Here is a 12,484-nt window from a genome sequence, read left to right as displayed (position 1 = left end):
TTAAGACAGTTGAGTAAAGGAGTTTTGGGGCATTTAAAAAAAAAACTGAATGGATGCATGAGAGATCATAGATGGGATACACAAGAGAGACCTACTTTTGTTGCTAAGCCTATATGGGTCCACACATGTAATAACTGACACTGATGCGGAGCCATCTGCATTGCCTGCCAGTGCACACAGGTACTGTTAAAGATTTTCTAGATCCAATTAGACACCGAGGGGAATATTGAAAAGGTGAGAAATCTGTGGTTCTATAGTCTCTCAGAAGGAGGGTTACCAAAGGTAAGTATCTTCATGTTTAAAATGTGTGCTTATTTTATTTGACACTAGTACAACCTTTCTCGTTTTTAAGTTTTTTTTTTTCAGCTTATGATAGATCAAGTATGGACTGCAGTAGTATTGTAATCATTCATCCTGTAGGCTCCACAAGCACTTGTCTTCAATGATCTTCGATAACAGCAAAACAATGCGTGGCTCCACCGCCACCATATCTGCTTATTCTCTCCTATATTGATCCTTTTTATTGTGCTCTGGCTGGCGATGAACCTTTGTGCGCTCTCTCTCCTTCGCTTTCTTTTTCTTTCTCTCTCTTTCACCCTCACACTCTCTCATGCTTTCACTATTGTTTTTATTTAGTTATTTTTTCAGCTTTATTTCAGGATATTTTGGTCTTTTGCAGCCATCATGCACTCTCTGGTGTATGCTGCAGAAGATCTGAATCAATCGCTGTGTACCTTGCAGGCAGTAAATCCCAAGCTGATCACATACATGCTCTTGCTAAGGGTACTAACACCAGCTCCATTCTGTGCCTCGTCATCTGCTCCGCAGTTGGATGCACCACTGAAAATGCTCTTCGTTTCATAGTACCCAGGTGGCAGCAGAGCCTCATTTCTTAGGTGGATTCTTTTTTTATAGGGCCCCAGTTGAGTACTTGGTATGGAAAGGTAAATTGAGGCTCCAGACAATCCTTTCCACTCTAGTTTAGCGTGGTTGAGCAGTCATGGCCTCGTTCATGAGAGGTGGTTTGGAGGTTGAATCAGGTACTGTATAACGCATTTAGTGTCACACTATATACTAATGCTCAGTGATGGTTGGTACTTCAGTAAGAAGATGCACTTTAATAAATGCTGTTAAATTGTAAACCAGTTACATTTAGATAAACTGTGAAGTCACAGGTTTCTAGTCCTAATTCTTTAGAAGTAGTCAAGAAACGAACACTGAGGTTGGGTCTTCTCGGCTGATTGCGGGCCGGGGCAGTCTTCTGTTCTGCGTTTCATATCTCCTGTTTGTTTTGGTGGAAATTGTCTGATAGGATATGCTTCGATATTGTTATTGAAACATTGAGGTCAGCACCATAGGTAGCTCCGAAGCTGTAGGGTGCTGAAAGTTTTTAATGCTAGCATAGAAGGAGGTATCTTTGAGGGAACGTTCTCCGTATTTACAAGCAGCAATATCTGCTGGTACCCTGGGGTGCATACTGTTAAGTGTCCCTAAATAGAAGTATATTTTTTGGTTAATCTGTGGTATAATCCAACGTCCAGTAATTAAGTTTTAAAGTATAGTCACTAGTTTGGTCTCCATCATTGCTGGCGAGCTGATCACTGAAGGGCTGATGGTATGTCTGGGGGGCTTCCGCTGGGGCTCTGTGTGCTCGATGAAGGTTTACAAAGACTGTTCTCTAACAGGCAAGCAGGTCAGTAGACCCACTGCCATATCCTCTTCAGACCTAATACCAGGCTAGGAGCGATGAGTAGCATGGTGCTCTGTGCTTCTAGCAGTTCCGCAGAGAACTGGTCAGGTTTAGTTCGGTGTTTTTTGTTTTTGGTTAGGAGTTGGACTTCAGTTTATATTCACAGTTTGGTGCAGTTTACTGCCTTAGCTTTCCTTTGGTTTTTGAATGCCAGCGGTCCGTTCAGTGGGCATCTTAAAATGATTGTCCCACTCTGCGGTCTCAGGAGCTACATGGGATGGATGTGATGTGTATTCCATGATAAAGAGATATGTAAACATTCGTTATATGGTGTTCTTTCGCCTAGTGGAGGGTACCTTCTTGGCTTCTTCTCTCACTCTTTTCGACCTTCCTTGGTAGGGAGTTTTCTAAATTATCCACAGATTGACTATGATCTGTATTAAAGCGCATGTTAATAAGTGTCACAGACTGTAATCAATTTCAATTCAAAATCTTTATTCTGTTACAAACATAGCCATAAAAGTACATACATAAAAAATAGACCAATATTTAAAAACAATAAAGTCTCCATGTTATTCCCTTGTTAAACTCAAAAAGTGGTCATTCTAAGCCGAGCCGACAGCGATTTTCAGAAACAGCCCAACGTGGAAGATACATTCCTCATTGTTCAACTGGAACAAAATATTGTAGGCTTCTTTGAAATCAGTGATACATTGCCTCTCAATTAATGGTAATAAAATACTTTGTATACAGCGAATAAAAATCACAGAATAATAAAGTGTAGCGCTGATTTGCCTCATCTCCCATTACACAGACAGGGACGGGAGTCTAAATTTGTTTGAAAACGTAATGGGAAGCTTAACAGATATTTAACCGTGTCTTCCCAGAGATGGAAGAGCAAACTACGCTCAAATTGCCCTATCAGACTTTTCAGATACTTTTGAATTGGGGTGCGCCAACAGTTTGTTTAGATAGGCTATTCTGACTTGATGGACTCCTTCTGCAGTCCCTCTGCATGTGTTAATTTAAACCAGGGGGCTGCAGCTGTTTTTACTAATAGTATTAGGGCCTCCAGGATTCCCAAACAGCTGTTGACATGCTACCTTGCACATGTGGGTTTCTACCTATACCAACCAGGGGATGTCTCTACCTTCATCATAAGAGAGGCAGTCTTTAATAAAGTCTCTAGTGAGGCCTCCCTCAGTATTTCTACAAATTGCAATCCATATCAGTAATGGGTGGGCACTGATATAAACCTCAACAAATGGATAATCCGTTTACTGTGACATACAAAATTCGAACATGAAATCGGTGCCCCGAAAACCTTTCTGCAAAATCTATGTTTTTCAAGTTGTATTTGGTGACAATTATCAATACCCCAACCTTCGGCCCCATATGTGGCCATTGGGAGACATTCTGTTTTATAAATCTTCAATAACAGAACTATGACCCCCCCCCCCCCTTTCCTAGGACGAGGTAAATTAAATAGGGAGATGATGGTTCTGGAACATTTCCCCCCACTTTATGCTATGTGTACTTTCCAGGAGCCATTATCGGCGAAGACCATTCCCATGTGAGGAAAAGTACTTGTGCATTTTACACTTGATTCGCCCACTTTTAAGGTAGCCAAGTTGTACTTCTTTGGGCCGCAAGACCTAATAAAAGATTTGTTATAATTGATGCGCAGATCTAATAATTCCATAAAATGTACAAATCAAAATAAATGGGGAATGGATCACTTGTACCTGCAACCAAGGTCCGGGAGTCCTAGCCGTCAATACTTTAAAAATCCTCATTCACGTAGTCGTTGGGTGGTTTATCTTGATTCTCCCCCTTTATCAGATACGTGACCGCATCATTAGGTTTCTTTTTTTCATACTTCCTCCACCTGGAGGGAACCACTGGTTATTTCAGTAGTAATCAGTGATAAGGGAAAAGTGAGAGTGCTCAAGGGAAGTGTGTTTGTTAAAAAGCGATCCTCATACTCACAAAACTGCAACTTTATTCAGTTCGGAGCATGGGGAGAGTTAAAAACAGTGTTGTGCATAAAAGGACCTTTTATGAGTCCACTGCACTCATTAGTCCAGATAGGTGGTCGACATGTTTCAGCCCCTTTGGGCACCCTGAAAGGGTCGGGGGCTTTCTTCAGGACCTAGAGATTAATGTAGGAAACGGATAATGTCCAATTCCAATGTAAATAGTCAGAAGATTGTGTATCTGAATATAAGGTCAAAAGTACCTTAAAAGTCCTAATTAGGGCTTCATCGGGAAACTGGCGGCATAGAGCACTGTGAGTATGGCAGGCTTGCACAACTTTTGCTGACGCTTCTTTCCAGGATCCCGGGTGGCTATTGACCTTATATTCAGATACACAATTTTCTGGGACTCTGGCGGTGATTAACACAATATCTTGACTAGTTCAGATCTGACAGTGAACGTCTTGCTCTGAAAGCTAGTGAAAACTAAACACCGAGAAAGGGGATGCCTTTCTTCGTGATTGAGAAATAATTTTCAATTTGAAAGCAAGCAGATCTTTGAATGGCTCTTCTTTCCTTTCTGAGCATTAAAAGAGGTTAACACTGGCCTCCTGAGTCGGTCACTAGTACTCCAAGTGGTCTTCAAGATGAGCCTGTGCCGCAGTTGCTGTTGTATGTTCTACCTCAGGCCAAACCTAGTTTCTTGGCGACTATTGCACAGTAACTTTGAAGTTACACTCGTGCTGCCCTGCGAGGACAGGAACCTCCGACCCCTGCAGAATCTACTCTGTATCCAGCTTACTGAAGCACCTGAGTTGAGGACACCTAAACATACAGAGACCTCAAAGGTGCCTTCAGATTACTATGGTAAAAAAGCAACACAAAGATCAACACGCAGACCAGCATAGAGCATCCACTGGGTCGTGGAGCCATAGAGAATCTGTCCTGCAAAATAACTGACGAGCTTGTGCTTTGTCCACTACTGGAAAGCCCAGCAGATAGACCCTTGTCAGATACTATGCTACTTGTTACACCTACAAAAGTCACATTTGACATACGCTTCCATACGGCTGCACCAGGCGAAATTGCGGCTTAACTTCAGAACTGTAAGCATCAGTCACTTTTTCAAATGCCTGTCGTTAAGGCTTTTTATGGAAGGGTTGAAAAGAATAATTCCACAATCTACACTACTGGTACCCTCTTGAAATGTAAATGTTGTTCTTACACAGTTAACGGCCACACCTTTTGAACCGTTGCATGATTACCCACTACAGTTCCTCTCGTGGAAGGTTTCTTTGCTATTAGCGATCAGTGAAATCCATGATCTTACCATAGAAAAACATTTTTTCCAGGTTTTTTTAAGATAAAGTACATCTGAGGACAAATCCCAAATTTATTCCAACGGTCGTCTCTCCTTTCCATTTAAACCAAACACTGGATTTACCTGTTTTCTTCCCGAAGCCAAACACTGCTGCAGAGAGCTCTTCATACAGTATACGTTAAAAGGGCATTGATGTACTAGATTGAGAGAACTAGACCTTTTGGAAAACACCACAACTTTTTGTGGCTTTCTTAAATCCAAAAAAGGGGTAAAGCAGTTTCTAAAACTGATATTTCACAGTGAATTGTGAAATATTTTCAAATTGGCAACTCTAGAGCCAAATGTTATTTACCAACAGTTGCACATACGCATTCTACTAGAAAAAAGGGTGCTTTGTTGTCTTTCTTAGGCAGCATCCATTTAGCTGATAATTTGTAAAGCAGCTACTTGGTCGAATCCACACACGTTCAACAAGCACTGGCGTTGCCAATAGGTCTCGCAGTAGGAAAGTTGGAGCTATTACAATTGCAAATAACAATGCCTTTCATTTTTCTTTTCATTTTAAAAACATAAAGGGCTTTGTCATTTACAAAACCAATAGCTCTAACTTTCCTACTGCGAGACCTATTGGCAACGCCAGTGCTTGTTTTACATGCAAGCATTACGGGCGCTCTATTAAATAAATAAATATAAGGCCACTGCGATCGCTGCTCAATGCTGTTTGGAAGGTGGGAGGGGAGCCAAGGCGATCGCTGCTGTTTTGGGAGGTGTATTCTTTTCAGGCAAGCATTACGGGCGCTCTGTTAAATAAATATATAAAAGGCCACGTGATTAAACCAAGAAAGTGAAACCTGCCACGACATCTATGATAGGTGAAGTTTGAGAAGTGGGAGAGGTGTTCTTTTCAGGCAAACATGGGCGCTCAAATATAAGGCCATGGCGATTGCTGTTCGTTACTCTTAATGAGGTGGGAGGGGAGCCACGGTGATCGCTGCTCGATGCTGTTTGGGAGTTGGGAGGGGTATTCTTTTCATGCAAGCATTACGGGCGCTCTATTAAATAAATATATAGAGACGTCGAGAGTAGACGTGGACGGTGTAGCCTGTGAGTTCAGGACATAGCAGAACAAGGAGGCAAGCTTCAGCAGCTAACCATGCACGATTTAGAACGGAAACAAGCGCGCGTGCGCTGAAAGTAAAAAAAAAAAAAAAAAAAAAAAGCACCAAAGAAAGGAATGGACGGGAGATGTAACGACGGCGAGTGAGCTCAGGCTAAACAAAACACAAGCCTAAAAGACAGCAATGGGCAGGAGCACCAGATCGGATTGGAGGCAGTAAGAATAAATATAACGTTATTTCCTTGTCCGAGGTTATTCAGAAAAATCCGAAGTAAACAAGAGCAGCCGAGAGCGCGTGCAGGGGAGGGGGCGGAGCGGGTAAAAAAAAAAACAAGACGGAGGGAAAGGCAGATAAGGGGAGGGGGGAGGAGAAATGCGACACGGCGGGCAGGGGAGGGGGCGGAGAGGGGAGAGGGTGTGAAAACAGCAGGGGCCTGGAGTGCGGCTGAGGGAACTGATGTGCACGCGCTTTTAAGCTCAATGCACATGCGCATTGAGTTTAAAAGTCACGGGCACTGCAAGGAATCGCCATGATTCCTTGCAACCTGGTTAAAGACTGTTTAAGCCCCAATAGTCTCGCAAGCTCGATGCGCATGTGCATCGACAGGCGAGACCTAAAAAACACTATTGAGTGGATGTCCAAGCAAGACCACAATCTCTTGTGGGGGACACAGTCGTGCAGACCCTTTGCAAACCTCTGTCTATTGTCTAGAGCCACCGCGAGAGGAATACTGCTTTACTGTCTATGGATAGCATGTTTACCTGCAGTCAAAACATGCTACGAATGGAGTGTTACTTACCCTAGAAGCATCTATTCGTAGTGTGTAGTGCTGCAGATTTATGTAAATGTAAATTGATACTTGTATAGCGCACTACTCACCCGCAAGGGTCTCAAGGCGCTTGTACGAATACCGCTGTGGAACCCCTCCTGGCTTTCCCTGTGAGGTGTCCACTCCTGGGCACCCCCAAGGTGGAGGCCAGGCATCCTTAGCGTTGTGGGGGCCCTTGTGGAGATTAAGCAAGCTATTGCCCAGAGTTGCAGAGTGGGACTCCATGATTGGAATAGGCACCGAGGCGAGAATTATCAGGTCCGTGGAATTTTTGAGCCCAAGACCCGCCGAGGCGGGGAATTGAACCCTGGTCCCGGGCTAGACCTCTAGAGGCATCAGGCTCTGCCGCTCTAACCATTGAGCCACACTTCTCGCCTCCCCGGCAGCCATCCGTTGGTGTCAGATTTAAATGTATTATACATTGTAGGTACAAATATGTACTTTTTTTTTGTTTATTACACCAATATTTTTGGTTTTAGAGTACCTTCACTAGCTCCATCCTCACTTGCCATTATGGCGGAAAAAAATGAACAATCTATCGATGGAGCCTTTGAACATGCACATTCTCTTGAAGAGGTGGAGACTCAACGTCCCTTCTATAATGAAAACTTCTGTGAGAAAAACAAGCTGTAGAGTCTGAGCCCAACACTAGATAGCAGGAGTGTGCATAACATTTGAATCTGCCGCACTACACACTGTGAATAGATGCTTACAAGGTAAGCAACCTACTCTTTTTATGGGCTTTACATTTAACTAGTACTCTGCAATCTTTCATCTCAACGCAGTTTTCTTCAAGGTGCTCTCAGATTTCCCTCTCTATTCCTCTGCTTACATTGTGAAAAACATATTGATTATCTCCCTAATTTTCAGGTATCAGTATGGCTTGCTGAGACAGCATGGTTGTTTATTTGTGTTTATTAAGGGAATGCAAGACAGACAATGGAGATTGCTGGCCCAGGTTCACTTGATAGACACATTTTCTGATTGCATTTATTTTTACATAGGGTTATGTATGACCATGGTTCTCTCCTATACCGTGCAATCAGACCTGCCCTTGTGATTGATTTCCAACATCCAGTTCAATAGCTTGTCTTCAGTGGCTTATAAAGTGCTGCTCACACTGTGATTAATATGATTTACGCAAGAAAGTGAGTGCCAGCATCTGGTGTACAGTAGCAAATGAGAATAGCTTATTCAGAAAGTGACCCGAACTCAGGTCGCTGCTTTCGAACATCAAAGTTGTGGTGGATGTCCGGAAGGGCTTTATACTCCGGATAATCACTGACCATGGAAATATGTTCTATTTAGAGTCTCTGTACGTAAATTTCTTTTGCGAATATCTTAACTCTGTCACAGATCCAGCCCTCCTGACCCTACATTAGAGACAGTTCGCAATGGCCTTTAGAGGTAGTGTAGATAACACTGCTCCAGGGTACGTAGCGGTCACCTCACTTTTCTATGTAGATGTCGCCGTGCATGCTTAAGAACCGCTTTTAGATTTCAGTAGGATCCCATATATGGAAGAAGATTTTACAGGTAGGTGAACTGTGTCCTTTTATGCTATGGGGTGTTCCTGGTCTCCTCCTCACACTCTTTTGTTCTAAGTGCACAAGTTATTGTGGTGTTTCACTCTATTCTGATTTCACCTTTCTTTCCCCCTCTAGGTAACGGACCAATAAGAGCTCAGCCTACCCCTAGTCCGTCCGTGCACCCCAAAGACGACACTCAGAAGCGGTCCTAACATTGTAAGAAACCCAGACCACGGGCGTCAGGGCATGAGTCTGCATGTGTTTTGCACGAATGAGTCTTTTCAACTCCTATCGTAGCAGTTATTCCATGTGCTGGTCAACCACACATGTGCTGACATACATGCATGATCGTGGGAGAAAGCTATGATAGTGCATTTTAATTTTCTACCTTGAGATTTCTAGCATATATATATTTATCGAAATACGCCGGTGAAAGACAACCTGAAGACCAATCTCCACTCTCTTCCTTGCACTTGCGTATGATGAGTTGGTCGCTTGCTTTCTTTACCTCGCGTTTCTCTCTGTCTGCAGTGCGTCTCCTGTTGCTTGGCTCATTTAGGGATTTGAATTGCTTGCAAACCTGCTTGCAAACCTGTGCTGTATTGGTGTTGGATAAAGGTCTCCTTTGTGGCAACCTTAAGCAGGTTTGCTAGAATTAAACTATCAGCTACCTTTCTGTAGATCATTGTTCATGTTTTTCCTTTTCCTTCTCGATGTTAGGTCGGTGCATAAGGCTTGCGCTGGTGATATCCCGAGCTCAACACTCATTCGTTTCAGCTAAAAGCTGAAATTTACTTTATCACAGTAAAAAGCTAAACTGGTTAAATGTTGACACCGTAGCGCTGCGTACCGTGGGCTGAAACTGTTGTTGAAGAGCAGTCCCATCAAATAGCCATTTCAAATATCATTGCTTGGGAGAGCCAGAAGGCCGAGTGGCACGTCCCTCAATTTCTCAACCCTCGGATTGAGACCTAGAATCGCCCTCAGTTTCCGATCACTGATGGGCATCCGTCTTAAGCTAACTGCTTTGTAGTCTAACACTATGGGCTTCACGACACGTGGTTGACCCTGGTCGTCAAATACTTGTTCGAGTCTCTGAATTCAAAACCAATTTATAGGTAGGTGATTGTTTTTTGTCTGTCCGCGGCCGCCTCATCTAACTTGGCCAATCGTGTGGGATGCTGCTAGTTACCTTCTGAAAGTGACTTCTTGTTGATTTCCTATTCATACAGCCAGAGCAGTAGTTTCTACGCCAAGGCTGTTCGGCTTGTTTATCCATCATCTTTGTAGAAGAGGACGTAGGTACTATAATTATATCTATAACATTGTTATAGGGGCTTTTAACCATCCCTCTCCACCCATTGATGTGTTGTTGTGTAATTCACGTTTTGCTTTCACTTGCTAAGCATGTGGCCATGGGTCCTCCCACTTCTGCCACCGGTTAACGTCACTGCGAGTGACTGCATTCTGCCCTTTCACAGGGAGCAAATCCACATGCAACGTAGTTACCTTTAGTGCGAGGAAGTCCTATGGCAGTATGTTCTGTTTGCCGAAAATGTTTTTTTTTTGTTACACTGATGAGAACCGGGCAGCTTCCCCATCAATAACGTTTTACAAAAACATAAAACAAGCATGAAACGATACAGGCCAACACCAGACCTATTTGCTTTGCCAGTGCTTGTTACGAAGTGGGGTTAGATCTACTTTTCTCTTTTCCTCTAGTTCAATGTTTCTCCCTCCCAAAGTTGAAGATGAGCTGATAGCTGTTAGGCAGGCCCCAAAGACTTGTTTCATGCCCTGTGGCAATCCCATCCAGCTGCGTTTACAGACAGACATGGGATTTGTATTTTTGTCAATGGTCTGCTTGAACCTCTCTTCGATTTGCTCTTAGCAGCTCATCTTTTTATAGGTGCCGTCCCTTTCTGTCAGGAATACTGTCGATGCATTTGAGCTGCAGTTCCACCTCTTCCTAAGACCTATTGCACCCCTCTGCTTCCTTCAACTTGATGATATCCCCTCTGTACCTTCTTCTTGAACAAAGCCACCTAAAATGGGGTTGTCTACTTGCTTCACAGAATTGATCATTCTCTGGCCTTTTCGATGCTGATTGCATCACTTGGTAGTGCTTTTTGTTGGTCAAAAAGCACAGCTTTTCTCTTATTTGCATGGTTTGCTTTAAGCAAGGATTTGCATACTGACCAGTCCTACTATGCATATGAGGACGCGGTACCTTCTGAATGCATTTACTTGTGATTTGAGAATGCCCTGTCCTCTGGTGCCATTTTCCAATGCTTTCTAGTTGTAACTTCCCTCCTCGCTATCAGAGGTGATTCAGAACTTATCTTTTATTTATCAGGCCTTCAAATAATTATTATGCTAGGTTGTCTAACCTCTGAAGGTATTCCACCTTTGTGTGATCTGCCTCAGCCTTTGCATGGCAGACCTTAGTCTTTGGAGTGCTTGGTTTACCTTATTCTTCCGTGGACTGCCTGAGTATTGTGTGAAATATGCACTCCTGTGCCTCAGACGTTGAAGTACATGTGTTGCTCTACTGCTTTGTGTAATTCTCCTTTGTGTGGTAGGCTCAGGCAGTCGAGTGCAGTTTCCATACTTCATTGTGTAGTATTACCCAGGCCGTGGAGGGCACAGTTTGCTGTATTGCTTGTGTGGTACACCTTCATTAAGTGCATGCCAGAGTATGCTGTACTTCCCTGCGCTATTCTCCTTTGTGTGGCAGGCCTCCGTCTCTGGTACCACTCATGCTGTGGGGGGCAGAGTTTGTCTGTAATGCTTGTGTGGTTCACTTTTGAGTGGCAGGGCTCAGTCTGTGGAGTGCAGAGTTTGCTGTACTACATGTGTGGTCTGCCTTTGTGTAGAAGGCCTCATTCTTAGGAGTGCGGAGTTTGCCAAACTTTTGTTTGTGTTCTCTTTGTGTGGCAGTCCTCAGTCTGTGCAGTACATAGTTTGCCACGTTTCTGTGTGTGGTCTGTCTCTGTGTGGCAGTGCAGAGTTTAGCATACTTTCTTGGCTGGTTCACCTTTGTGTGGTACCCCTTTGGCGGTGAGTGCAGAATCTCTGGATGTCTTTGATGCATCTCTGCTTTTTTGGGTGCAGGTTACTTGGGTACTGTAGTCAAAGCCCTCGCATTTGATTCTAGAGCAGTTTCTTTACTAGTTTTAAATTTGCCCTGGTGAACTCCATACATTGACAATTGAGGCAGGGCCCACTTCACTGCAGGTGGGTTTGAGATAGCAAGTTGTTGGGTTCAGGAAGTATTGAGGTTTACACAGGTTGGGAGTGTATCATAGGGTCAGCCGCAGCAGGCCTATTTCAGCACTAGATCCACGTTGTAGGTCTGGGGGGCAAACTACGGATCAGTTGGTAAGTTGGGTGTCCTTTTCTAGCGGATTCGTCAAGGTGGCCATTACCTTTATTCTGTCTGTCACTTTGGATGTGAGTTTGTGTAAGAGGATGTTGTGTAATGTGCTTTTTTTGCCTTCCTCTGTCTGAATTGCCCCCCTCCCCACCTCTTCCCCCACCACTGACCCAATATGGGTTTCTGTCTTCAAGCTGCCGATTCAATCTTTTGTGTGGGCTTTTGGTGTTTACATTGTTTGTGGATATGTACCTGTATCTTTTATCGTTGTTTCTAGTGTATAATTTGTTTGTTGGACTTTTGACATCCTTTGGGTTGACTATTTTGTTTTGAATTAGTGGTTTTGGCTTATATTTGGGTTCTGGGCTGGAATTACTGCAAACCTGGGGGAGTAAAATCAATAGGTTGGTGATGCAAGGATGATGCAGCCCTATGAGACTGTTGCAGGTAGAATGCCATATTGAGATGCCCTCTGCTGGGAGATAGGGGGGGGGGGGGGTGTGTGACTTAAAACGGGCGGTCACTGTCCCGCGGTGTGCTCCCACTTCAGTGTTGCTGATATAGTGCTTGCAGTGGAAGGGGCCTAGCGGCTAACCGTGTTATTGCTGCTGGCCTGTGGCACCTTGGTGAGATATGGGATCTGGA

The 12,484-nt window shown here is 43.8% G+C and overlaps 1 protein-coding gene across 6 annotated transcripts in view; it reads left to right on the top strand.

Moving 5' to 3' along the window:
- The window catches only part of DNAJC5G (DnaJ heat shock protein family (Hsp40) member C5 gamma), a 219,731-nt gene that overhangs the window by 198,121 nt on the left and 9,126 nt on the right, over positions 1-12,484 (top strand). For 3 of the 6 annotated variants that reach the window (XM_078650086.1, XM_078650084.1, XM_078650089.1), the window contains one exon: positions 8,599-8,679. The exons of the other annotated variants lie outside the window; for them this stretch is intronic. In XM_078650086.1, coding sequence (XP_078506212.1) covers positions 8,599-8,675 — 77 coding nt within the window. In that variant the 3' untranslated portion in view covers positions 8,676-8,679. The remainder of the gene's footprint in view (positions 1-8,598; positions 8,680-12,484) is intronic. 6 annotated transcript variants of the gene reach the window in all.

This window comes from Lissotriton helveticus, chromosome 6 (genome assembly GCF_964261635.1).
Source record: "Lissotriton helveticus chromosome 6, aLisHel1.1, whole genome shotgun sequence".
NCBI lineage: Eukaryota > Metazoa > Chordata > Amphibia > Caudata > Salamandridae > Lissotriton > Lissotriton helveticus.
Note: the sequence above shows the minus strand (reverse complement) of the source record. Positions and strands in the feature narration are given on the sequence as shown.